Consider the following 23238-nt stretch of genomic DNA (forward strand, 5'->3'; position numbering starts at 1 on the left):
ACCCGCTCGCCCACGGTTACGCTTCTGAAGGCGGTATTCATGAAGTCGTGCGGTCGTTTGGAAGGTCCGGTTTGGACATACTATGGGTTTGCACGAAGGCTAGTATGGTGCTTGATCCGATGTCCACGGTCAAGGAGAGGGGGCCACGAGATAATAACATATCACAACGGCAGGAATCTATGGAGCCTTGTCGAGCGACGATGCCTACGCTACATGCGGTCTGGATTCGAACGCGCAAGGATGGTGCAACTATAGATACAGTCCCAAGATCTCACATTAAGTTAAGGAAATATCTTATCCAGGAAGCCGAATGTCCTTGGTATGTTCAATTGAACATAAGCCAGGTCAAGGATGTGTTTGTTTTCTTCTAGCTGAAGAACGATCGTGATCGAATCAGCTTCGCAAGACGGGGATAGATGCACGCACCATTGCGGAGAATTGGTCTCTCGTAATGTAAGACTCGAGTATAGCCTTCTCGCATCCATGATAGTACAGCGATATAACGAATACTCCACGCTGGGGGCACGCAAGGCGGAAGTACAGATTCGGACGTCTTGCAAGCCTCCACCTTCAGCGTTATTATAATGAAAGCAGGCGAGACGACGCACCTTTTGGACGGAACAATACTCTCAACGATGATGCCTTCCTTTTCAAGTTGCTCGTGTAGGAACCAATATGGTTCGTATTCATCCACTGGGTGCGTGAGGCGATGTAGGATGGTTCTGAGACTGTGTACGACACGGCGCTTACACATCCGAGCACGGCCCAGGGTCTGTTGAGGTGTAGGGAGACGGACTCACAGGGGCTTTATACTTCGTAAACGAGGTGGGAGTAATCCGGGTGCGGCATTAGAACCTGTGCTTGTTGGACAGCTGATAGAAGCAAGGCCGATGTCGGCGCGCCGATTTACATCCTCGACATTCTCGAAGATGCGTTTCGTCCAAACTCAGTAGGCCATACATCAGATCAGGAGACGCATTTCCAATTAGAGACACAGAAGGTGGGCCGGATAACGTGTACATGAGCCACCCTGGTACAAATACTGCATTATGAGCGCCATCTCGAGCATCATGGACAAAGTTAACGGCACACCTCAAATATTGATTATCATGTCCGCCCATTCATAATGCTTATGCAGGATCATATGCTAATGTCAGTGAAAGTACAGAGTTCACGAATCAGAATCACGATCGGAATAGTGACAATCAACCGTTGAGATCATATATACCCCCGAACGAGTCACGGTGTTCGACAAGGGCTGTGTAAGTGGCCGCGTTAATGACACTTCGAAGTTCTCTCCGACGACCATCGGAAGATTGCATGTTTGACGTAGCATCGTCAACAGCAAGTAGCAGATGTATGCAACAGTCAAGGTACCATAGGTACGAAGGTGGTAAACACAGGCATCGAAACCCAGCGATTTCAAAGCATGCGACAGCCCGAATCGGAGCTCTAGCAACGATGAGTATCTAGGAGACGCACCGGGAAGGTAGCCGCCTGACGTGGCCGGCGAATGTGTATTCTGGTCATATCAGGTTCAGTGAGCTGAAGGGGGTGCACCGTAGCTCGCAGGAACATAGGTCCATGCACGCCAATCGCTTGACTGGTGCACACTCAACGGGCGGGAGGTGACTTCGCCGAGGTGGCAGACTTTGCTATCTGTGGGTCGTGGAATCATTTTTAGGGGCAGAACTGCATAAAACATGCGAATATTGGATCACAGAGCCTCTGAGTTGTAGTGGGATGTGGCTTCATGAGCATCTGGCGTGGCAGACGCAGGGCAGACGTGTCCGAGTCAAAGCTGGTGCATGGCTGAGGCTCAACGAGGCGGACCGAACCGGGTGCTCAGCCAAGTTTGGTAATAGACAGCTTCCGCCGCCGTATCAGTCTGCGTATCCTCGAAGCTACCTTCCTCGTTGCTAGGCGCTGTTCAACGTATAGAGTTCCAGTTTACCTTGGGTCATCGCGGCCATAGCATCCAGGATAGTGTCACAGAGACATTGAAGTGAATCTTGACACACGTTTTCATGGCGACTAACTGAGTTGAATGTGAGTCTCGACTCTCCATACGTTCCACACTTACAAATTTGAGCGCTGTCTAACACTCTGCAGATCAGGGTTTCTCCAAACCCGTAGTTTCCCTTTATTTGAGGTGCTAGTGAAGGATCCCAAGTCGTCCAAGATTATTCAGTTCATACGAGCGGACTACCGCGACTTCCGGGGCCGGGGCGCGTCATCTTTTACCGGGCCCGGGTGGTTAAGCAAATGGTGAGGCCCTCGAAGCTCCTGGGATTTCAGGGCACTCTTTTCCCAGAAATTATGAGTGCTCTATTGGTGCTCTATTCACGAAGCTTGTGGTTATGACTTTCTCAGCGACAACAATGCTATAACATAGAGCCTGAGATTGCAATGCGCGACCGTGACACGCCAAAGGTGCCTCATGAATCCCCCTGCTGCAATCCTTGAAATCAATTTCGGTGACGTGTATATCGTGTATGCTCACTTCAAAACAACGTCACATAGCTCTAACAATCCTGCGGCCAGAACATCGATGCACTTCAAGTCCATGCTCCTTCAAATTCCACGAGTCTGCACAACGAGCACCTACTATGGCACTGCGTGCGCTGAGTGATCTTGATCTAACATTTGTTCGAGCATGCTGCATCCACTGATCTACCGCACAGTGAAGCCTGGTGTTTTTTTGTTTGCGCTTGAGGCCGCTGCTGTTACCTAACCAATAGGGTCACGGTGAGATGGAGGGGTCAATAGACGTGCCTGGCACGAGTACAGTGTCACTGTACTTAGGTATCCTCGTCCTCGTTCCCATTGTCCGTTGGTCATGGGCTCAGACTACTTGCAACTCGGAGCGACATCGCGCGGATGATCCTGCGGCCACGGATCCGGACCACATCGCTCGTGGCTGCACTTGCGCCCCTCTCCGCATGTCATCTTGTGCCGCAATACAGGCTATGCGCATACCGTAGGTGTCCTACCACAAAGCACATTTGTTGCCTGAAGCCGCAAGGCCCTGCCTGGGAACTTGAGGGTCGGCAAATAGAGTTCCACCTTGCGTAACACGCCCTGGAGGCAACAGAATACTCGCAGAAATGTGTCGGCTGGACCTTCAAGTTGAGGAACATCGCATATGCGCATCGATCAGATCTGCTTCAGTCGACAAAAACAGCGTGCTCGGGCAGCAGAGTGGACCAACGAGGCGGATGCATCAGGCGTGTTCGTGAAACGAGCCCGCCACGCTTCAAGGCGATTTTGTTCTCCTCGTTGGCTTTGTTGGACCCAAACGGCAACTTTTCTGGCTATTGTGCTGCTGGTCAAGGGCTCCCAGTACCACGAGTAGTAGGGCGAGGGGTACATAACTTGTAGCGAGCATGCCTTCGGAGCCCGGAGGTCCCTCGATAGAAACCCTTGGAGCGGGGTGTCAAAACACCGCAATATTTCCGTTCAGCCCATGTTTAACTCAGAGTACGCATTGTTCATGTACGCTTTCGTCGATCAATAACGTTCTACTCGGACGTCATCGATTGCTAATTGACAATAGTCCCCGATGTGTAATGATACACCTAATTACTCCATATGATACGGTACTTGATACAGAGACGTGAACCCAGAAATGATGAACATGACCGTGATACTACACTAAAGGATACAATGGCGTTAATATACGTCGGATAAACGGCGGGACGGTCGTAATCAATGATCCGTCAAACCTCGGAGCGGTCATCAACCATGGATCGCCTACGGGCGACCGGTCGTGAGTGAAGAGTGCGGTGCAGATGGGCGGCGGCGGCCAGAAACCTTGGGGACCATGCGGTATGGGTGCATGCGAGCGACCTGGGATATGCGTGTGTGGTTCTGCTTGAAGTGCTCGACCATCGGCCCCGTGATGAGGAGGGGTCTGACTGTGCGGCTCGAGCGTGCTGCGGACGACGACGTCGGCGTGGGCGGCGGACTGGGGAGCTGAGGGACGGGTGGGATTTGAGGAACGACGATGAGGGCGTTCGCCTTGTCCATGGTCGTGAGGAGAAGCGTGAAGCCCTCGGGGGACGGCGCGAGGGCCCGGGTGTCCGATGGGGAGCCAGCGCGTGATGGCGCGGTGCACGATGATGTCGTGGACGAGACCGAGGACTGGCGTCCGCGGGCCCAGGTACGGGCGGAGTAGGGCTGTGTCGTCTCAGGAGACTGCGAGAGATCGACATAAGAGGTATGTTCACGTGATGCGAGCGAAGAAGACTTACGAGACGGTCATTAGAGTCGTAAGAGTCGTAAGCCGATTGCTCTGCGCGCACAAGGGGGTATGGCAGCCCGAGCGAGTGCAGCGGAGGCAGAGAAGGGCGGGTGTCGCGCGGCGGAAGGAAGTTGGCCATTGATACAAGGGGTATGATGGGGTAGAAGGACAGTACGGTGTGCGAGACTTAACGGGAGGGAGTGCGCAGTGAGGAAGAAGAAGTAGATTCTTGATGGACCACCGGGGTACCAAAGGCCTGCCTTATATTTGTCTAGAGGAGCGGGGGTATCGGGCGGTAGATGGAGCGGAAAGGAGGCACTGCGGGATGAGGACCGGAGGCACGGCAGACACACCTTTATAGGCTAGCTTGGTCTGCAGCACATCTCGAGCGACATTGTCACGCCGCCAAGCCAGCCCGCCCAAATCTGTCCTCAATGAAGATCGCTTACCCCGGATGCCTTTGTTCCCATTCTCCCCAAACGAGCACAATAGCCACAGACGCGTTGTGGGCGCCTGTTTGCCGTCTCCGTCGGAGTTTCAACCTCCTTGTTTGCGTGAGGAGGCCTCCTGTACGCTTGTCGCTTGGAGGCGCCGTGTTGCCTCGCGACAACAAAGCGTATTATTCAATTCATAGCTACGAGACGACGCGGTCGCCATACGGGCGAGGTAGGAGGAGGAGGTGGCTTGTGGCGGAGATTGGAGAATAATGCGGGATCAAATTGACGGCCAAATAGACGCCTTGCTTTTGTTCCCACGGGTGTGCTCTTCTGGCTTTTGTGAGCTCGTCGACTGGTCGGGAGGCTCGAAATGGGCGACACAACACCCAAGATCCAAATCGTAAGCCTGCATTGTCTGCTCCCCTGTGCTCTATTGACCTCCCCTGCTATCCTCGTGCCCCTGCATCTCCCCGGGACCTGCCTTTTCGGTGCACCCCTGCACTCGCCTCGACGAGCAGCTCAAGAACGCGCTCCAACCGGACTTGTCCGCCGCGACATACCAGATCCATGACGAGTCACATACGCTTGGAAATGCGCTGAGGTGGATGCTCATGAAAAAGTGCGTGTCAACCGCTTTGTCAAGCCCAACCGGCACTGACTCGCGCTCGCTTTGCTCCCGGACGAATAGTCCCAAGGTTGAGTTTTGCGGATATAGGTGAGTACTGTCACTCCGTCACACAGCTGCATAGCGCAATACCTCGGAGACATGTTTTGAGCCGTCAGAGCGTGATGGGAGTCGACGCGCACAGGACTCGGCTCAGAAAAGGGTCTATTGTCCGTAAACAACGCGGCAGTTTCAGGCCTCCTCAGGGCTCCTGATGACGTCTCAGCTATCGACCATCGCACATGCTCCTCTCAGGCGACGCTTTGAGTCATTTCCAGACAGTGACTACGCTTTGGCGAGAGGGCCTGCGAGCCATTTCCGTCGAGGTGTTGGGGCTATTGTTCAACTCGGTCACCATAGCGAGCAATATCCCCTTCCTTCCCCTTTCGTCTGCGATGACTTGCAAAGCGGGAGCTAATCTGCATGCTTACAGTGTTCCTCATCCGTCAGAAAATCACATCCACATACGTATCCAGATGTACGGTGCGCATTCTCCTGCCGTTACCACCTCTCTCGTCCACCACTTAACTACTGCATCCAACTCCAGACAACCTATCGTCTCTGGAGGCCCTTCTCCAGGCTTTGTCCGACCTAGACGATCTCTGTGTCACCATCGACGAGGCATATCAGAAAAGCCTCCGTGAAGACCACTACGAACAATGGGAGGAACAGAGCTGAGGTCGTCTCGTGTTCACTGTTCGTACGCATGTCTGTACTGCTGTTCCTTTATTTGTATCGCTAGTTTTTCTGTGTGCTTAACTCTGGATCGAGGTTCACATATCGACTCGATGATGGTTCGTTTGGCAACATCAACAACGCAGGCGACTTGCGCTGAGTGAGAGTGTCGGCACTTCTAGGTGTCTTTTGCATGACTAGGAGGTTCGGCTCGGTCCGCTACGGTGTGTTGTTGAATGGTACTCGATTCCCAGACGGAGATACAATGACCATGATATTGATACAGCGACGCTCAACTACTGCATTACGGTTTTCTTCTCGACCATCGACCAGCTCTATACACATACGTACGAAGGCAGCTATTGGGCCTTCTTCGGAGAGTTGACCCAGTACGACCCATGCGGCCATTCGTACTCCGCAATGCTCGACTTGTGCATCTCAATGCTGTGAAAGCATGCATCAGTCCTGTTCCTGTCCAGCGTCGTTCAGGGAGTGCTTACCTGTAACCCTCAGCTGAGCTGCTCGGTACGTTGTACCGCCCGTTCTTGTTGATTGAGCAGGGGTAGAGGAAGTGCTCGTGCAGATGGTCAACGAACTCGAGCACATTGCGCTCCATCGAGCCGGAAACTGCGATGTAGTCAATCAAGCTACATGCGCCTGTGTTCAGCCACGGACATCTATCTCCAGAGCCTCAAACGTCGACCCACCTCAAATGGATAACATACTCGCACAGACCGACGCCGCCAGCGTGGGGGCACACCGTTACGCCGAACTTGGCGGCCATGAGCAGGACGCTGAGGACCTCGCTGACGCCCGCCAGGCGGCACGAGTCGATCTGGCAGACGTCGATCGCCTCCGCCTGAAGGAGCTGCTTGAAGACCATGCGGTTGTGGGCATGCTCACCGGTCGCGACGCCGATCCCATGGGGCTTGAGGGCCTTGCGGATGGCGGCGTGGCCGAGGATGTCGTCAGGTGCTGTGGGCTCTTCGATGAACCTACTCTGTGTCAGTGTCAACGCCTCCTTCAGAAGCCCTTGAGCTCACCAAGGCTTGATCTCCTCCAGACTCTTCACATACTCGATCGCCTGTGGGACGTCCCACACCTGGTTCGCGTCGATCATGAGCACGCTCCCCGTCGGGCCCGCGTTCTTCCCCTTCAAATCGGGGCCATTCGGGTCGCGCGGGGTCGTGCCCTCAGGGAGGTACTGCGGGTCATCAATAATACTCCTGATAATCTTTCCCCTTTTCAAGTCGGAGTCGCGGTTCGCGCCGACCTTCATCTTGAAGTGGTTGAAGCCCTGGGCGACGGCCTCGCGCGTGAGGCGCGCGACCTTCTCGTCGGTGTAGCCGAGCCAGCCCGCGCTGGTGACGTACGCGGGGTAGCCGCGCTCGCGGACGGTCGCCTCGCGCTCTGCCTTGGTGGCCTCCTTCGCCTTGAGCATCGCGAGCGCCTCCGTGGGCGTGATTGCGTCGGTGATGTACCGGAAAGCGGTCGCGGAGACGAGCTCTTCCTATGGGCGAGGAGGTCAGTGTCAGACTGTGACTACCTGCGATGCACTGTCACGGCTCCCGCGAAAGATAGATCCGCCGTTGTTGTCCATTATCACCCAGTGTGAGCTGCTTTGTTTTGTTCCAGTTTCTGTCGATCCCATCTTGTTGATGTGGATCTGCGACGATCACTCTCGCACGCAAAAGCACGTTCGATTGTGCCGAACGTCTCTGTGCATATAATCGTATCGCGCCTCCGCTCCGAATGACCGATGCCTCATGCGGAGCGCCGACTGAGCGGAAGAGGCACAAGGCAGGACGGCCTCTCGGAACGCCTTGCATTCACGAGCCGCGACAAGAGATACCGCGCATGGGATAGTAGACTTACAGGGGTCATGTCGACGATGAGCTTCCAGAGCGGCTTGTTCCGCGAACGGGCGTACATGTCCCACAGTGCATTGTCGACGGCGCCCAGAGCGATGTGGATGACGCCCTTCTCCGGACCGATCCTGGAAAGGGCGCGAGGTCAGCATATAATGGAATCTGTGCCAAGAGGTGATATGGGGATATGGGGATATGCGTGCAAGAGTTCAGTAGCCGCGTGCAGAGTGCGCTGATCGCGCAGACAATGCAGCAACCTCAGCTACATGTGCCCCATTCTGGTACTTCAACTGCGTCCGTAGAGAACTTCACGCAGGTGGGGATGCATTGGGTCAACTGGCATGTATCGTGACCATTGCGGTCCTCCGCGCCGGCGAGACGGCTTGTCCCGTGCACCAAAGTCTCCGTCGCGAAGCCCTCAAGACGCAGCGGGAGCGAGACTCACCATCGCAGTTGGGGGTCCGAGCACAGGTATTCCCACGTATTTCCCATGTTCGCGAAAAGCTCCTCGACGTCCTTGCCGACGAGGCGGCGGGAGAGCTCCTGGATGGCCGTACAGACGATGTCGTTCCCGCGGCCGATGGTGAAGGTCATGCCGTGGCCGACGAGATCCGACGAGGTCTTGAGCGTGACGTACGCGGACGAATAGTCGCAGTCCGTGTTCATGGCGTCCGTGCCGTCGCCCGTGAGGGAGGTGGGGAAGCGGACGTCTACATCGGCGTGGTTCGCTGAGTACTGGTCGATCTATGGATGAGCTAGGCCGCGACGTACCGTGCGTCTCGAAACCCGTGATTTTGACCGACATGGCGACAGCTTACAACGGCGCAACGAGCAGGAGGACTTTGAGAAAAGTAATGCGAGGGTAAACGGATGCATGGCGGGCGGAAGACCGACCCTTTAAAGGGTGAGCGCATCCTATGATCCACACCGGAGAGACGGCCCGCCGGCCCGGCCAACCTTCGGTGCGCACCAGAGACGCCCGACGGTCCCTCTCGACGACCTGCAACTGACGGCTACCATCGGCTTTCTTCTCCCTCTCATGGCCCGGCCGGACCACTTGTTGACACGCAAGGGGCGCACTGTATTGCTGGACAATCGCGATGGCTACCAGGGGCAAGAACGATGCGCAGGGAACAGTCATGGCTTCAACGACGCGAAGATGAATGTCCACTTCTCCCTGCCTGGCTTTATCTCTTCTGGACCCCACGAAAACCTCACCCTCTCGCTCCCGAAGGTCCAGGCTGCATGTTCTGGATATCATCGATTGAGTAGTCCGTCGATTCCTTGCATATATGCGCACTTACTCGCCGTCAAGACGTAGCTCTCGCCCTGGAAACACATGGGTGAAGGAAGCGGATGCTGAAGGTGAGCGGTGATAACGCGGGTGACGAGATTCTATGTCGTTTCTTTGCTCATACTTTCGCCTCCTAGACACGGCGCATACGCACCGACACTTCTCGTTGCGCGTGGAAAAAGGCGGCTACGTCGTCGGTCGATGCAGGTCTTGAGGCGGCTCGATGAGCGATGCAGGGACAGCAGTCGGAAGATATGCGTGCATTACCTATCCGCTTTGATGGTCACTTGCACCGCTATCGGTGCGGCCAATTGTGTGTCGTCAGGATGTAGGACAACTACTGTGGTGTCGTCCATTGTATACAACATGTCCGCGCGTGAACACGACCTGATAACGGCTTTTGCTTGGAGGAATCTGTCTCGGAAGGATGGCGCAGAGGAGAAACAGCGCGCTGCAAGTTCATGACGGTCCGTATGCACTATGACAGCTGCTCCGCTACGTCTGGCAGGCATCTCTGTCCAAATCGGGATGCGCTTGAACCAGCACTGCCGCCACGCGGGTATCCGAGTGGAGGACGCATTTCACCCAACGGCAACCACTTCTGGCCAGGAACGACGACATGCATAGCGTGCTTGACAGAACCGCGGTATGGTCAGTCCCCATGAATATCGTCATCTACGTCAGTCCGCGTGGGTATAGAGACAGGTATGCCTGAAGCCTAGCACCAGCTACTTATCATTGACCGCGTTCTCCAGCCACTCCCATAGCTTCTCCCCGAGAGCGTCGTCATACGCTTCCCGTCTGCATGACCCGACACGCGCCCACGGGATCAAGTACTGTTGTTGCACGGTAAACAGGATCCGAGTCAGCACTGCGGGCAAATATGCTGTAACGTGAGAGCCCTACCCCTCCGTTCAACTCCAGCGCGCCCGGCATCGTTCCCGCCCACAACTGTGTGAGCGCACCTAGCTGCACAGGCTGAAGAAGGGTGGCCTATGGCCGGAGAAGATGCGAGTGAGATATCCGCGGACATGGTCTCGTAGAACGCATACGCACAATAATTCGCTTCTGTATGCCGGACATATAACGCTGTAAGTCCGTGCTGATATTTCCTGCATCACAGAGCGACGGCAGAGTTACTATCAGGGTCCCACAACTGCAATGATATCGCACTGACCTGGATTCAGCGAGACGGCGATGATACCCTGGTCAGCATAGCGCTTGGCAAGCTGCCTGGTGACGACCACGTTTGCCTGAGCCCACAGCTTCAGTATCCGAGGCGTTGCGTAGGGCTTGACTCACGAATTTCGACTGGAAGTACAGCTCCTGTGAGTTCGTCTTCCGCCGCGCTGGGCCATCCTTGAGCGTATCCCAGTGAATGATCCCGAGGTATGAGCCCGACGAAGATGTAGCAATGATGCGGGTGTGGCCGTCCGGTGAGGACGCCTTGCCCGCGATCAGTGCCGGAAGGAGCAGCTTCGTAAAGAGGAACGGGCCTTTCAAGGGGCTAGTCAGTGCTCCGAAGTGAGCGGGTGCCATGACAGTGTACACACCCACGACATTCGTAAACCATTGTAGGTCGTAGTCTTCCGGACCGAGCATGTCGATAGGACACAACATCAGGCCGCTATACTGGATACCTTAGCTTGCCGTTTCACGAGGTCAGCCCCGAGTAACGTACGCGTTGTTGAAGAGTACGTGAAGATTTTCCTCTTTACTGCAGTAACCAGCATTCAGGAAACAGCGGTAAATCAAATCATCCGACTGTCATACCTCAAAAACTCCTCCGCCGCCTTGTGGATAGACGCATAGCTTGTTAGATCAAGCTCGAGAAATACGGCTTCCTTCCCTGTTTCCTCCTTGAGCTCTGCGATGGCAGCCTCAGCCTTTTGCGGGCTCCGCGAAGCCATATAGACCTTTGCATTGTGCTGTAGGAGCACCTGAAAAGAACCGTCAATTCCCGAGCTAAGAGAGCACCTAGAGCCTGCTCACCTTGATGGTCTCCTTACCAATACCCGTGTTACCGCCTGACGAAGACAAGGATATTATGAGCTCAGAGACTCATGACGGTCAGGGAAACATACCCGTTACTATCATGACACGCCCTGTGAGGTCCGGGATCTGGTCCGTGCTGAACGTCGGCTTCGGTGCCCTCATGTCGCCCATGGCCTTGAGCGCCATCTTCAATTCGTACACGAAGCCCATGGTATCCGCGTTCAGCAGGGTTGTATCAGCAAGAAATACTAAAGTGACGAAGCGCAGGAGCGATTGAGGGCAGAGCAGACCGCTGGCACGACCGCAGTGCAGCCCCTTATAGTGTTGTCATGTGTACGGTCTATGTTGTCCACAAGTTGTCCAAGGCTGCTATTTCTGATAGTCTCGCTCTCGGTCGCCGCCTGCCGGGCACTTGCGTCACGCACCGGCAGCTGCGGCCTGGATATTGAGCCAATCCAGATTCTGAAAGTGAACATCACGCACTACGTCCGACGTCAATGTCTTTTCAACAAGACATACCATTAATTGCTCAGCCGCAGCGAGCATGCAGTACGTTCCTAGTTAGTGTCCCTCCACGATACCGACAGCGCGAGAGTGTTTCTGCTGTTCAGGATTATGACATTGATGTGCTCACGTCTGATGCATGGGTGGGGAATAGCTTGAAGTCAACATGCGCCACGTACCGAATGGAGGTCGCGTAGACTTGCACGTGATTGCGACAAGACCGAGCCGCGTCGTTGCCGCTGCCGCTCGGCGCTGGCCTCGCCATGCCCACGGGTTGCCCACGGGCCCACGGGCCAACAACTTGGCCATTTACGTCGTGGCCTCGGGCGGCCTTCAGCCGTCTCGTTGGCACACGCGTAGCAGAACAATCTTTCCGAGAGAATACGACATCCACCGCCAATTTTGTGAGTGGTTAGGTTGCGCGCGCACGCGAAGCCGAAGGCCAGCCGTGGTCGGAGACCAATCCGGGGAGTGGTACTTGAGTCAGACTTGAGTGATACTAGGGATACAGTATCACAGGCCGTTGCAAGTGTGGCCTAGTTGCGTCATTGCTACGTTGCCTTCTTGGTTTCAAGACAGCATCAGACCGGAGCTGCCGCTGAAGGTTAGGTTGTACAAGCCGTCGTAACGGCAGGCTCTCGTAGTGACATGATGATTGATTTCGCTGGGTATTCTATGCAATCAAACCTACGATCCTAGCTCGCAAATCATCAGTGCCTATGGTGGTAAAAATTCCGTTCATGCACTCGACGGCCAGATCATTGACTTCAAATACGTCAAGATTCCTCTCTCAGAGGGGCGCTCGGTATGGGCTCCAAACGTTCCCTCGGCGTCTGCCTTCGCCACGGGAGGCAGCTTTCTCGCCTTCTCAATCCGAGCCTCGGTGATGAAGTAGCCTTGGGGCAACCCAGTTTTCTCAACGACGTTTGCGTACGTCTTCAGTGCATCGACCTGTTCCTCTTCATCTAGCATCATCGAGACGATTGCCTTGCCGCACAGCGTACCATTCGGCATGCCGTGCCCTTTCAACATGTGTTATCAGCACCAAATTCAAAGCATGACACGTTCCGGCACACTGACCTGTGAAACCAGCAGCGAGCCACACGCCCTTCGTGTCTGGTACCTCGCCGATCCAGGGCATGTTATCCCTCGAGTAGCCCATGATCCCCGTCCACTGATGTGTCGCCTCCAGCTCCTCCAAGCCCTCCGTCTCCCCTCCAAGCTCCATCCTCCGGAGGAGCGTACTACGGAGCCGCGCCCCCATGCCCTCATCCACGACGCTATCGTCCCACACGCCCACGCGAGGGAAGTCTGCGCCCGCATCGCCGCCGCCATACATGTAGTGGCCTGCGGGGTTCGGCACGCCCTCATACGGGCGCTGGTTGAGGTAGTCTGAGAGGTGGCCGGACTGGCCCGGCTGGCCCTCGAGGCCGTACGAGTTGGCCAGGCGGGGCGCCCCCGCGGGCGGGCGCAGCGAGGACATCTCGCCGCGGACGGGGACGATGAGGTCCGCGAAGGCGGGGAGGAGGTGCGACGTATAGCCGTTCGTGCAGAGGAGGACGGTGCGCGTGCGGATCGCGCCGCGCGGGGTGTGCAAGACATGTGGGCGTGTGCCGTCGCCCGGCTCGAGGCGCTCGACGGGCGTGTTGGTTTGCAGGTTCAGCTGCCCGGCTTTGACAAGCTTCTCGAGGACGAAGGCGACGAGCTTGTACGGCCAGAGGCTCGCCGCGGCGGGACACAGTGCGCACCCAACCGCCGTGCTGACGCGGTATTTGGCGAGCTCGGCCTTGTCTGTGACGACCTCGATGAGCTTTCCCATCTCGGGGTCGGCCACCTTCAGCGCGGCCACCTTCTTCAGCTCATCTTTGAATATGTCCTCGGAGTAGAACGCGAAGCAGGCTGTCAGGCTGCGCCACTCGCACGGAACCTCGTTCTGCGCTACGTACTCCTTTACCGTGTTGTAGTTCAGCAGCTCGAACCGGGCGACCTCTGCACCGCGGGAGACAGGGAGAACCTGGCAATGACCTGTGGCGCACAGCTTAGCGTCTCGCGCATCTAGAGACGGATGCCATGTACCTCCGTTTCGTCCCGTGGCTCCCCAGCACGCCTCTCTCGCCTCGAGCATCACGATGTTCCTGCCATTGTACCGCGAATCCTCAGCGAGGAAACGTGCGGCGGACGATCCTGTAATGCCGCTACCAACGATCACCACGTCAGCGTCCGAGGGCAATTCGGGCGTGGTACGGTGGCCCAGCAGAAACTCGTTCGGCTCGCTATGCCAGAACGAATGGGTCGAATTGTGTACTGGGAGCCCGGAGGGCTGATCATGTGCTACAGATGACATGATGGTGTCCCTCAAGGAGTAGCTGTCCGGATACGCTAAGATGGGTTCGGTGGATGAGAGTATGGACTCGGAGCTCACCTGCAGATGTAATCGAGACTGAGGGATGTAGCGTACAGACGCGTGAGACTCCGGAGGGCTACAGTGCAGGCCCTTGTGTTCCGCACCTAAAAGCATTTGCTTCAGCCCGCTCGCGGTTCAGAATAACCGAGCCACGGAGCGGTTGTACATTGCAGTTGATGTACGCAGCGCGATTGTGGGACACGTGTGGAGAAGATATGAGCTTTGCGCTGTCCCACATTGATTTATGTTGTTCCGCGCTCACGAGGCTAAGTGAAGCCGGTATATTATCCGGAGTTGCACAGGCTTGCGTAGGTACAGAATCTACTACCAGTGAGCCCACAGCGGTTGATGATGCTCCGCCGCTCACGACTCACAGGATGAACGAGCGAGAACGAGATGAACTGGAAGCAGACTACGCAATGACGGCGTTATTAGTCACGGGACTCTCACACGACGCGTCCTCGCTGTGGCGGCGGCTGCGCGATCGCAGTACCGACGCGTAGTGATGGACGATCGGCCCAAGCATTCACATATCCAATCTGGGAAGAGGAGGAGGTAATAGCATTTAGCCGCAGTTCCGATGGGAGTAGGACGGAATACCTTATGTACTACACGGGAAGCTCGAGGCGAATGAAAGTCGGAAGAGGGCGCTGTCAGAGTCACAAGAGAGGTCAAGTGCCAGCGTGAGGCGAGCACCGAGAACACGAGGCTACCAAACTCGAGCCACTGACTCATCACTCAGTACTCACTGGCAGAGGCCAGCCAGTGGACAGTCGACTTGCAAGCATTCTTACACATTGCGTATACAGGACACGAACCAGATTGTTCTCTCCGGCGCATCTGTACTCCGTGCGCAAGGCCAGATGGTGAAGCGACAGAAAGCGCAGAAAGCGCAGCCTGCTCAGCCGACAGAAGCCGTGTCGCTCATCCTCCCACCCGCTCTCTTCCTCGGACCCTGCTCAGCTGCCTCCAACAAGGCCTTCCTCTCCGCCAATACCATTACGCACGTCCTCAGCATCGGCTCGACCCCCGCACAGAAGGTCGAAGGCGTAATCTACCACCGCCTCTCCCTGAACGACTCACCCACGTCGTCTATCTCCAAAGCGACCGAGGAGGCGTGCAAGCTGATTGACGGTGCCATCGCGGTGAAGGCAAAGAGCGGTGGTAAGGGAAAGATCCTCGTCCACTGCTCTGCAGGCATATCGCGCTCGCCGACGCTCGTCGTTGCGTACCTGATGAGGTCGCACAACATGCCGCTCAAGGCCGCGCTCGGACAGGTTGTGAGAGCGAGGCCGCAGGTGTCGCCGAACTCCGGCTTCCTGGAGCAGCTGAAGAGGTTTGAGGAGGAACTGTTTGGTAGCGTCTCGTTAGACGTGGACGCGCTGCCGAAACGGGAGAAGGATCGCCTCGCGTTGTTTGTGGACGACGAGTCCAAGTCCGCAGGTGCTGAGAAGAGCCCACAGGATGGATGAACCACCTCAAGCATGCCAAGGCACCTCTGTCAGCACAAAGTGTGACGTGTCATTGCTGTTCACGCATCTCTTCGCACAGCAATCTCATATGACATTCACAGGAACCAAGCATCGTCGCAGAGCACGATAGGGAGGCGTGAGCCGCCCTTCGCAAACACATCCATGTGTGGCGTTCGATGACATGTCCACTCGGGGCATAAAGCTTCAAGGCTGCGTGCTCAGTAATAGAGCGTCACTGTGTAGTTGGATGACTTCAACTATGTCCTTACTCTGTATCTATATTTTGAAGGAGATGCACCTACTAGGGCGCCGCAGTCAGCAGTTCAACTACATGCGTTTTTCATCTGCGTTGTAGATAGTTAGTTGTATGAGCCTGCGCCTACGATGTTATACACACTGTTTATTACGGGGATGTGGATAACCAATGGTTCACGTTCAGTGGTGACACGCATCCTCAGGCTCATGCTTGCGAAGCCAGTGCAGATGGCTTCAAGTGCAGAATTTAACTTGAATGTCCGACCCACTCGAAATATGAAACAGCCTATCATACAGCCGTCTTGGTCACGGTATCACTTATATGATGGTCTGGCATCGGTCCTTCTACCGAAGGACACACGAAACGAACAAAGCGGTGTTCACACAGACCTTGCACAGATCTCATTCGCACAATATACCAGGCATTCCATACTTCCATCTTCAGCTCAGGTCCGTGAAGCATGGTCGGCGAATTGCAGCGGGGCCTCCGAGCACACTCCCGCACTCCTCGCATGCCCCAGTTGAACGAGCAACAAACACGGGTGTCTCCAGGAGCTCTCTCGCCAGAGGACGGGGCGTCGTATGTACCTACAGACATCGATCGATCGAACTGCAGCGGGGGCGAATAGCACAATTGATTGAGATGAGCACACAGGAACGGAACGGGCCTAAAGATACAACAAGCTACTTCGGTATAGCCCCACTGCGCAGCAAAACAAGGGCGCGCTCGAGGATCTCCTGCCAACAAGTCAACATCACCCTACATACAACCCCTGCCGGGCCGATCACGCACAGAGAAGACGAAGACCAGAACGAGCGGCTCCTTGTACATGCCAATGCCACACAAACGACGAACACGAACACCGAGCGAGAGAGGAGAGAGGAGCAAAAGACGGAGACGGACAGCGAGAACTAGGTGATACAGCCATGCTTCGGTGCTTCAGACCTTCAAGTCAGTCCATGTGGGCAACGCAGCGTCCAGGGCACAGGCACATCTATGTCTCTTGGCTACATGCGGCGGGGCCGAGCGGGCTCGGCCGGTGGTTCGTGGGCGCGATAGTCGCGGGCGACGTCGGCGTGAGCGGGCTCGATGAGTGCGTACTCAGGGGCGAGCTGTCCGCGGTGAGCGACCCCGGCCCGTCGGGCGACACGAACGTCTGCGCGAACGCGTAACCCCTGCCTGCGCCCGTGCTCGCGCTCCCAGTGGGGTTCCACGAGCTGCGGTGGAAGCTCTTCTTCTTGCGCACGCTTGCCTTGTACGCTGCGCGGATAGCAGCAGTCGCGTCGTTCGCCTGTGTGCTGTACGAGCTAACGGAGGTGATGCTCGGCGGGCGGCTGTGCATGGGTTGGGACGAGGAGGGCGTGCTGATGTCAATGCGCGCGTGGGGGAAGGATGGAGACTGTGGCGTGGGCACGGGTGACAATGCAGAAGGGGACGGAGGGCCAGACTCGCAGCTTTCGTAGTGGCTGGAGCCAGATGAGTGTGACGACGAAATCGAGGGATTCGACAGGAGTGGCGATAATGGCTCCTCCGGTATGCGAAAACGGTCGGGTAATGTAGGCGGGAATGCAGAGAGGAACTCATCCACGCGCTGTGTCTGTATTGCGTTGGACTCCGGCGTCGCTTGTTCATCGGATCCCATAGTGAGTTGTTCGGAGCGCTCTGTCCATATTGCAAGGTTTTCTCTGCATTGCTGGGCAAACTCTGCCAACTCTGTGGTACAAGTGATGTCGATGCGACGAACAAACATTCGAATGGACATGTTGTACTTACCTGGGATGCCTTGTGCTACAAGCTCGAAGAGGGGCTTCGCGAATGCACTGATGAAGAACACTTGGCCCTTCGCCTGGCCAAGAGGGTGATCAGACGGCTTCACCGTCGCAGGAAGGTGCAAGTGCTGCTCCAACAACAGCTGGCTCGTCCACTCTGACTCAAGAGCAGCCGCCCAGTGCTTCGAGACGTTGTACGGCCGGCTCTACCAAACACCGCCATCAGTCAGCACACGCCCCGCACCGGACACGCAAGCACTCACGGGGTTGCTGATGTCCGCGCACTTGATCAACGCCTGGCAGACAAGCACTCTGCGCTTGTGCTCACCTACGTCGTGGCCCGCGACGAGCTCCTGGAAGTTCGCCATGAACTCCGCGTGCACGCTCATGTCCGTCGCGAGCACGGTGCCGAGCAACAGCTTTCGCATCGCCTGCCCCGACCCAGGCCGGTCGAGCAGTGGTGCGAGGCCGTTATGCCGCATGACTTGCAGCACGAGTGAGTAGTGCATCTGCTCGAGCACGGACTTGTCGTCATAGACCACCGCTAGGGGCGTCTTGGCGTTTTTCTGTGAAGCGGGCGTGAGTATGCACCCGCGGAGGCATGTGGAAAAGTATTGACCATGAAGGCATTGCTCAGACCCGGATGTCCGGCGTCGTGGCCTATTGCAGCGATAAGAAGTGCCAACAGATCCTGTTCTGTTAGACATGACAATAGATGGCCGTCAGTACTGGCTCGGTCTCGTCTCCATGTCCGTACGTCTGGCTGTAATACTATGGAGACTGGTGGCACCATCCCCGCTCGATATAGGAAGTGATATGTCGCTTGGAAGACGTCCAATGCGTGGTGGAAGTTGTGATAGGAGTTCGGTTCGCGATACATATGTCGTAGATGTTGCAGGAAGCCTCCAAGAGAGTCTGCGAAGTAATGAGTCAGCGAAACTGTCTCAGACGATCGTTCGCGTGGATCCCTCCGCGTTGAGAACAACGCGGGTAAGAGAACCAAGGCGGGGAGACTGTGTGCTGCGGCGCTGGACAGAGGAACATCACTTACTTACAGAGACTCCCACTGCTTCCTGCATACCCTCTATTCGGAACAATGCCTCGAAGAGGATATATGAGCACGCGACCACCTGCTCTTCCGGCAACTTGTGCGGTTCAAAGTTCCAGCTCCCCAAAGATTCGACTAAACGATCGCGTGTCACGGGCTCCGCCTCAATAAACGGGGGCCTAAGCACAGATTAGTTGACACGAAGACATGACATTGCCTGCTGAGTAAGACTAGTCTACGCGCAGGCGAATTGAGCGGTAAGATTTAGCACAAGTGCGTCTGTGCGGCAGACTGAGGCGCCGTGTAGTAAATTGTGCCTAACGAGCAAAGCCACACAAACGCCGCGCAGGATGAAAAGCACAGAGTAGCCACGAGAGTACCTATGCGCACTAGCGGATTCAACCCGCTTATGAAGCCGTGTTATGGCAGCGCACAGCCGACAGCAGACTTGCTACTTGCTGCGCGCGAAAAGTCTGAGACTGGGGAGGCCGGACGACACGGTCACGGTACGAAATGTCTCAAGATGCGCGTCGCAATAAACATGGAAAGATGAGCCATAGAATAAGAACGTATGCAGCTGGCAATGCATCATAGGTCCTACCGCTTGACCTTAGTCACATTCGGTTGTCGCGTGGATTCTCGATGTCTGAGTGGGGCGGTACGAATGACCGAAGGACTGCAAGCGCGACCGTTCGCGATATTGTCGTATCCTAGCAAGGAAAGCGAGAACTTCGACACTCACGACTGCGTCGGATCCACGTTCACGATATTCTCCGTGTGTGCGCGGACGTCAATCAGGACTTCGGCATATCTGTGCGGTTGCAGTTGATACAGAGGGAACACGCGACTTTGAAGATGACACGTTCCATACCTCGTACCACTGTCGTCTGCGTCCTCCCAGCCTCCCCAGCCATGGCCCGACTGGCCGTCATTGAGGGCAAGGGCGAGCCCACCGACGTCCACGCTCCGCCGGCGCCCATAGAGGTTCTCGGTCATGAACAGCGTCCAGGGTCGTTTGTCGTACACGCAGAGGAGTGAGTAGAGGTACAGCAGATGAGTAGGTGATACAGAGGGTGACAAGGCGGAAGTAGGGTGGCGGTCGTCGTGGGTGTCGGCGAGGAGGGTCAGACAGCGAGCGCGTGGGTTGCGTGGGCTGTGAAACATGTGCCGTGAACAACCGCCGGCCGGGCCCTGCCTCGGGCACGTGGCTGGCGCTCGCGGCCCGAAAAGGGAATGTGCAATGGAGCGCGCCACATGGCAATGGCGGGGCCGACGATCACTTGCCTCCCAACCTCCATCCTCGTCGTTTCTGCCTCCGCGTCCGCGCTGCTCGCCAGTCCTCAGCTCAAGTCGCACGCGATGCTCACACAGTATTAAAGTACTGACTTGAACATAGTAGCCACTTGTCGCAACGTAACACCCAGTGTGTACTCAGAGCTAGTCCAGTTGCAAGGCTCACAGGACTCACCGCGTTTTATGCCATTGGTAGGATGTCTCAAACACTCTTCAGTAATGTAACCCTTCGGTTTGTGTTGGTGATATGGTAGCTACCGCAACAGGTATGCTGGGCAAAGATCCCGTCGTTCACGGGAACAGCCGCCTCAGACCCTGAAGCACGTCTGTTACCTCAGGGTCGGTTAGGTTCCTTCGAGCGCACAACACACAGTTCTGTCGAGAAACCTGGTCCGCACTAGCTGGAAGGGTTTGCTGCGTATATGAGCGACCCGAGGAACCGGTGTCCACTGTCGTTCTGCTAGCCTCGCTCTGAACTTCGGCGTGGACGCGGACGCTGGTGGCACACAGCCGCATGTTTTTAGCCAGGTGCAACCCGTGTCGATCCACTGCGGCGCGTCTTCGAGTTCTCTGCATCTCTTGTCTTCCCACTCACTTTCACTACATAGATCAATCAAAGCATACTACTAACTCCGCTCCTCATTGCTACGGAGCATGTGTTCAATTGCAACCCAATCCATCGGTTTCCAGCAGCTTCAGCTTCACTTGCGATCCACTACGGCATTAATGAGTGCTGGGTGTGGCATCCCAGCTAGTGGCGACCTCCTGGCGACGAAGACTGCGTTCGTCCTAGCTTTAGCTCATGCGCGTAAGCCTGGCGCTCGATGCAAGCCTTTTCGACAGCTACGGCGATATGCGCTTGGATGAGATGCCTCTCGTCAAGTCATCCACATTACTCTCTGATACCGCGAAGCGTCCTACCGAGCGGTACCGTCCCATCACCGCGAAGCTGGTACCGTGGGCAGCATGGCATCACCTATTGTCGATAGGGCTAGGCACGCTAAGTCTTATCTAGCGATTTGTTCCCTTGCGTGTGGATGTACTTACGACAATATTTAGCTGCGCCTCAGCTTTAGCTAAGCATTGGCAACCCTCCAACACGCACCGCATACGCGCGTATCGACCGGTCGTCTGTCGTTATATGTACATGCGCCAGAAAGTCACCGTTAAACTTTTCAGGGCGATCCTTCGCATCGGTTCCTTTGCTCCAACGCGGCTCTAGGACGGCCAGTAAGTATGATGTTCGTCTCTTTCAAGCGCTCGCCAGGAACCCCTCGCAGCTCCTTCTAATCTCTCACATGCACCTTTACCCACTCGTATCTTGCACTTCTACTCGCTGACCGCAAGGCCCTGCGTCGCAAGGGTAGTCGAACAGGGTTGAAATCAGCCTCGAGGGTTCAGTAACCTTCTCCCGCGATCGCTCCCCGTACTGGCTGCATAACGATCTACCACTCCAGGCTGCTACCGCACCGCAGGGAGCCGCAAGCAGCACGAATTTCAAGGCCGCTCAACAGCGTATATTCCGGCCGGCCCATCCACGACTAGGTAGCCTATCATTCGGCGGGCGGATAATTGTCCCCGATAGCGACAGTACGTACTTTCATCCCCTCAGCTGCGCACTGCCAGTGCCAGACGCCTACGCGTGAACTGCTCCCGAGTCCGAAATGCTCGGACATGTCGCGAACCCAGACGCGCCTGTCCCACATGCACGCGTGGCGTCCGCGTCCTTGCCTCCGCTCTGAGGGCGGCGACGTAGGGCGGCGAGACCAGGCGCGTCCGAACGCGCCATGTCCGAATACATGTGTTGCTCACTCGAGCAGAGCATTTCGGCGTTGGAGGCGCGCCTGAAGCGATATTTGCTCGTGGCAGTGGTTGTGGTAGAATGTCGGCCCCGGTGTCGACAAGAAACGATGCAGGCGGGCTATGGGGCGCGGATGGTTCGTCTCACCAGAGCAATGAAATCAGGTGTCTCTATCACGTTTTCGGAGTGCCGACTCGTCGCCTCGCCGGTAACTAAACAGCGATAGTTCTTCCCATCGGCGTGTCCGCCGCGAAGATCTTTTCCTGGAACGAGTGGGCGAACCATGGAGGAGGGAGGCGGCCCTGAGCTGCCTAGAGTGTCACGGGGCAGCTTGTGGTCGCCCTGCAGGGCGTGCTGCACACCCGGCTCTTGCTTCCTTGTGCCTGTACGTATGTACGTGGCGGTGGAATCCATCGCGCCGACTGCATCCTGCAGCGAGGAACCTTGCCTGTCTGTGGTCTCCCGCGTACGTAGGCTGCCATCGCACCGAGAATGGTGCTATCCAGCCGTATCTTCCTCGCGATCCAAGGGCCCGGGACGCGCCCCTCCGGCTCCTCAGGCTCCATCTATCAGGACTTACCGAGCCGGGTTACCACTGCATGTCGGCACGCCAACGCGAAACTCGAACGTCGAATGGATCGACTCATCGCACAGGCTCTGGCTATGGTACGAGCAGCAGTCGCGCCCTCTTCCGCTCCATCGCACGCCGCCACGGTCGTGTTCGATGACTCATATCCGTACGTATCTTGCGAGCCCCTTCTGTTTCTATCCCCACTTCCCGCGTCTCCGTGACAGATTATGTTATTCGTCTGGAGAAGACGGCAGCAAGCGCCTGGACGACCAATTCCTATGAAATGGCCCGGTCTCCCCACTCGTGTGTCACGCCGGTCTGCCGCGCACGGTTTAATTCACCACAGGACACCAGTCCAGTCCAATCTTGGCGCGGAGCCCGCGAGGTCCGACGCCACCCGTGGTCATCCTCGCGATAGTCGACGAACGCTGCCAGACATCCCGGCGGGCAGGATCTCTGCATTCCGAGGCTCCGCACGTGTGCCCTGCGCGAACGTCCGGTGCGTGCTTCCACCGCGCACGGTGCAACACTGCCCCGGGCGCGGAGCGACAGAACTCAGAGGCGGAACCCAGCGAACTCCGCCGCGAGACACGCAGCCTGGGATGTGGCATCATCGTTCGCGCGGCTTCGCGGGAGCATCTGGATCCGGGATGATGGTGGGGATCTGGATATGAGTTGTGGACGCACATCACGCGCGTCGAGCCATAGCCGAGTGCGTCGTCGGCACCGTTGCGGCGTGCTGTGGAGTCGGAGGAGGTGGATGAGGTTCGTCTCCTGACCCATGCACCAAGCAGAGCTTCCGAACGTCCAGCGTCCACGTTTCGATGCTACGGACAGTTTGCCACACGATGACGACGATGGTGAGGCGAGTCGCAGCGCGCGTGCATGATATTCATATGAGATATGTATAGAAGGCTTTTGTCTAGAGGTCATAACGGGTAGCG

The 23238-nt window shown here is 56.4% G+C and overlaps 9 protein-coding genes across 9 annotated transcripts; 2 read left to right on the forward strand and 7 right to left on the reverse strand.

Annotated features, from left to right (window-relative positions):
- Positions 1-66: 66 nt before the first annotated feature.
- Positions 67-816, reverse strand: C8Q71DRAFT_774251 (uncharacterized protein). Its single transcript, XM_047924516.1, has 4 exons — positions 751-816; positions 609-693; positions 427-553; positions 67-371 (listed from the first exon to the last, which is right to left on the reverse strand). The coding sequence occupies exons 1-4, from the start codon at positions 752-754 to the stop codon at positions 282-284; spliced, it is 306 nt and encodes a 101-aa protein (XP_047775914.1). The 5' UTR covers positions 755-816; the 3' UTR covers positions 67-281.
- A 2751-nt stretch (positions 817-3567) lies between these two features.
- On the reverse strand, positions 3568-4629 carry C8Q71DRAFT_191647 (uncharacterized protein). Its single transcript, XM_047916877.1, has 2 exons — positions 4254-4629; positions 3568-4197 (listed from the first exon to the last, which is right to left on the reverse strand). Exons 1-2 carry the CDS (start codon positions 4380-4382, stop codon positions 3754-3756), a joined length of 573 nt encoding a protein of 190 aa, XP_047775915.1. The 5' UTR covers positions 4383-4629; the 3' UTR covers positions 3568-3753.
- A 375-nt stretch (positions 4630-5004) lies between these two features.
- On the forward strand, positions 5005-6241 carry C8Q71DRAFT_774258 (RBP11-like subunits of RNA polymerase). The gene is made up of 7 exons (XM_047924517.1): positions 5005-5080; positions 5199-5299; positions 5369-5395; positions 5778-5827; positions 5892-6052; positions 6116-6138; positions 6202-6241. Exons 1-5 carry the CDS (start codon positions 5051-5053, stop codon positions 6020-6022), a joined length of 339 nt encoding a protein of 112 aa, XP_047775916.1. The 5' UTR covers positions 5005-5050; the 3' UTR covers positions 6023-6052; positions 6116-6138; positions 6202-6241.
- Positions 6232-8858, reverse strand: C8Q71DRAFT_191828 (enolase C-terminal domain-like protein). The gene is made up of 7 exons (XM_047916878.1): positions 8659-8858; positions 8333-8597; positions 7895-8015; positions 7063-7529; positions 6727-7014; positions 6520-6666; positions 6232-6463 (listed from the first exon to the last, which is right to left on the reverse strand). The coding sequence occupies exons 1-7, from the start codon at positions 8690-8692 to the stop codon at positions 6379-6381; spliced, it is 1407 nt and encodes a 468-aa protein (XP_047775917.1). The 5' UTR covers positions 8693-8858; the 3' UTR covers positions 6232-6378.
- A 54-nt stretch (positions 8859-8912) lies between these two features.
- Positions 8913-9942, reverse strand: C8Q71DRAFT_191897 (uncharacterized protein). Its single transcript, XM_047916879.1, has 4 exons — positions 9449-9942; positions 9336-9390; positions 9192-9282; positions 8913-9137 (listed from the first exon to the last, which is right to left on the reverse strand). The coding sequence occupies exons 1-4, from the start codon at positions 9691-9693 to the stop codon at positions 9025-9027; spliced, it is 504 nt and encodes a 167-aa protein (XP_047775918.1). The 5' UTR covers positions 9694-9942; the 3' UTR covers positions 8913-9024.
- C8Q71DRAFT_875575 (NAD(P)-binding protein) lies at positions 9469-11386 on the reverse strand (the record flags this gene model as incomplete). The annotated part of the gene is made up of 10 exons (XM_047928393.1): positions 9469-10017; positions 10088-10174; positions 10238-10293; positions 10359-10434; positions 10484-10677; positions 10735-10808; positions 10863-10898; positions 10955-11121; positions 11174-11208; positions 11266-11386. The coding sequence occupies 10 exons, from the start codon at positions 11384-11386 to the stop codon at positions 9910-9912; spliced, it is 954 nt and encodes a 317-aa protein (XP_047775919.1). The 3' UTR covers positions 9469-9909.
- Positions 11387-12318: 932 nt separating this feature from the next.
- On the reverse strand, positions 12319-14191 carry C8Q71DRAFT_774294 (FAD dependent oxidoreductase; the record flags this gene model as incomplete). The annotated part of the gene is made up of 4 exons (XM_047924518.1): positions 12319-12702; positions 12761-13705; positions 13757-14046; positions 14103-14191. Coding segments are annotated over 3 exons (1509 nt in total), but the record flags the coding sequence as incomplete, so codon positions are not given.
- A 591-nt stretch (positions 14192-14782) lies between these two features.
- Positions 14783-16019, forward strand: C8Q71DRAFT_774305 (protein-tyrosine phosphatase-like protein). The gene has a single exon (XM_047924519.1). The coding sequence runs from the start codon at positions 14948-14950 to the stop codon at positions 15554-15556; it is 609 nt and encodes a 202-aa protein (XP_047775921.1). The 5' UTR covers positions 14783-14947; the 3' UTR covers positions 15557-16019.
- Positions 16020-16425: 406 nt separating this feature from the next.
- Positions 16426-19783, reverse strand: C8Q71DRAFT_774313 (HD-domain/PDEase-like protein). Its single transcript, XM_047924520.1, has 7 exons — positions 19501-19783; positions 19372-19440; positions 18633-18808; positions 18201-18496; positions 17845-18147; positions 17586-17787; positions 16426-17525 (listed from the first exon to the last, which is right to left on the reverse strand). Exons 1-7 carry the CDS (start codon positions 19623-19625, stop codon positions 16807-16809), a joined length of 1890 nt encoding a protein of 629 aa, XP_047775922.1. The 5' UTR covers positions 19626-19783; the 3' UTR covers positions 16426-16806.
- Between the last annotated feature and the right edge of the window lie 3455 nt (positions 19784-23238).

The sequence above is a fragment of the Rhodofomes roseus genome, assembly GCF_022264815.1.
Source record: "Rhodofomes roseus strain CIRM-BRFM 1785 chromosome Unknown C8Q71scaffold_19, whole genome shotgun sequence".
NCBI classification, from domain to species: domain Eukaryota; kingdom Fungi; phylum Basidiomycota; class Agaricomycetes; order Polyporales; family Fomitopsidaceae; genus Rhodofomes; species Rhodofomes roseus.

Coding starts and splice junctions, on each gene's coding strand:
- C8Q71DRAFT_774251 (XM_047924516.1), bottom strand. Junction 554..608: donor AGTATTGTTCCGTCCAAAAG/GTGCGTCGTCTC, acceptor GAGGCTTGCAAG/ACGTCCGAATCTGTACTTCC. Junction 372..426: donor GAGACCAATTCTCCGCAATG/GTGCGTGCATCT, acceptor ATCGTTCTTCAG/CTAGAAGAAAACAAACACAT.
- C8Q71DRAFT_191647 (XM_047916877.1), bottom strand. CDS start 4,382: ATGGCCAACTTCCTTCCGCCGCGCGACACCCGCCCTTCTCTGCCTCCG. Junction 4,198..4,253: donor ACGACTCTAATGACCGTCTC/GTAAGTCTTCTT, acceptor GATCTCTCGCAG/TCTCCTGAGACGACACAGCC.
- C8Q71DRAFT_774258 (XM_047924517.1), top strand. CDS start 5,051: ATGGGCGACACAACACCCAAGATCCAAATC. Junction 5,300..5,368: donor AGGTGGATGCTCATGAAAAA/GTGCGTGTCAAC, acceptor CCGGACGAATAG/TCCCAAGGTTGAGTTTTGCG. Junction 5,828..5,891: donor CATACGTATCCAGATGTACG/GTGCGCATTCTC, acceptor ATCCAACTCCAG/ACAACCTATCGTCTCTGGAG.
- C8Q71DRAFT_191828 (XM_047916878.1), bottom strand. CDS start 8,692: ATGTCGGTCAAAATCACGGGTTTCGAGACGCACG. Junction 8,016..8,332: donor TCGGACCCCCAACTGCGATG/GTGAGTCTCGCT, acceptor CGCCCTTTCCAG/GATCGGTCCGGAGAAGGGCG. Junction 7,015..7,062: donor CTGGAGGAGATCAAGCCTTG/GTGAGCTCAAGG, acceptor GACACAGAGTAG/GTTCATCGAAGAGCCCACAG.
- C8Q71DRAFT_191897 (XM_047916879.1), bottom strand. CDS start 9,693: ATGCCTGCCAGACGTAGCGGAGCAGCTGTCATAGTGCATACGGACCGT. Junction 9,283..9,335: donor ACGCGCAACGAGAAGTGTCG/GTGCGTATGCGC, acceptor GAAACGACATAG/AATCTCGTCACCCGCGTTAT. Junction 9,138..9,191: donor GAGCTACGTCTTGACGGCGA/GTAAGTGCGCAT, acceptor GATGATATCCAG/AACATGCAGCCTGGACCTTC.
- C8Q71DRAFT_774305 (XM_047924519.1), top strand. CDS start 14,948: ATGGTGAAGCGACAGAAAGCGCAGAAAGCGCAGCCTGCTCAGCCGACA.
- C8Q71DRAFT_774313 (XM_047924520.1), bottom strand. CDS start 19,625: ATGACCGAGAACCTCTATGGGCGCCGGCGGAGCGTGGACGTCGGTGGG. Junction 19,441..19,500: donor GCAGACGACAGTGGTACGAG/GTATGGAACGTG, acceptor GCAACCGCACAG/ATATGCCGAAGTCCTGATTG. Junction 18,809..19,371: donor AACGTGGATCCGACGCAGTC/GTGAGTGTCGAA, acceptor ATCTGTGCTTAG/GCCCCCGTTTATTGAGGCGG.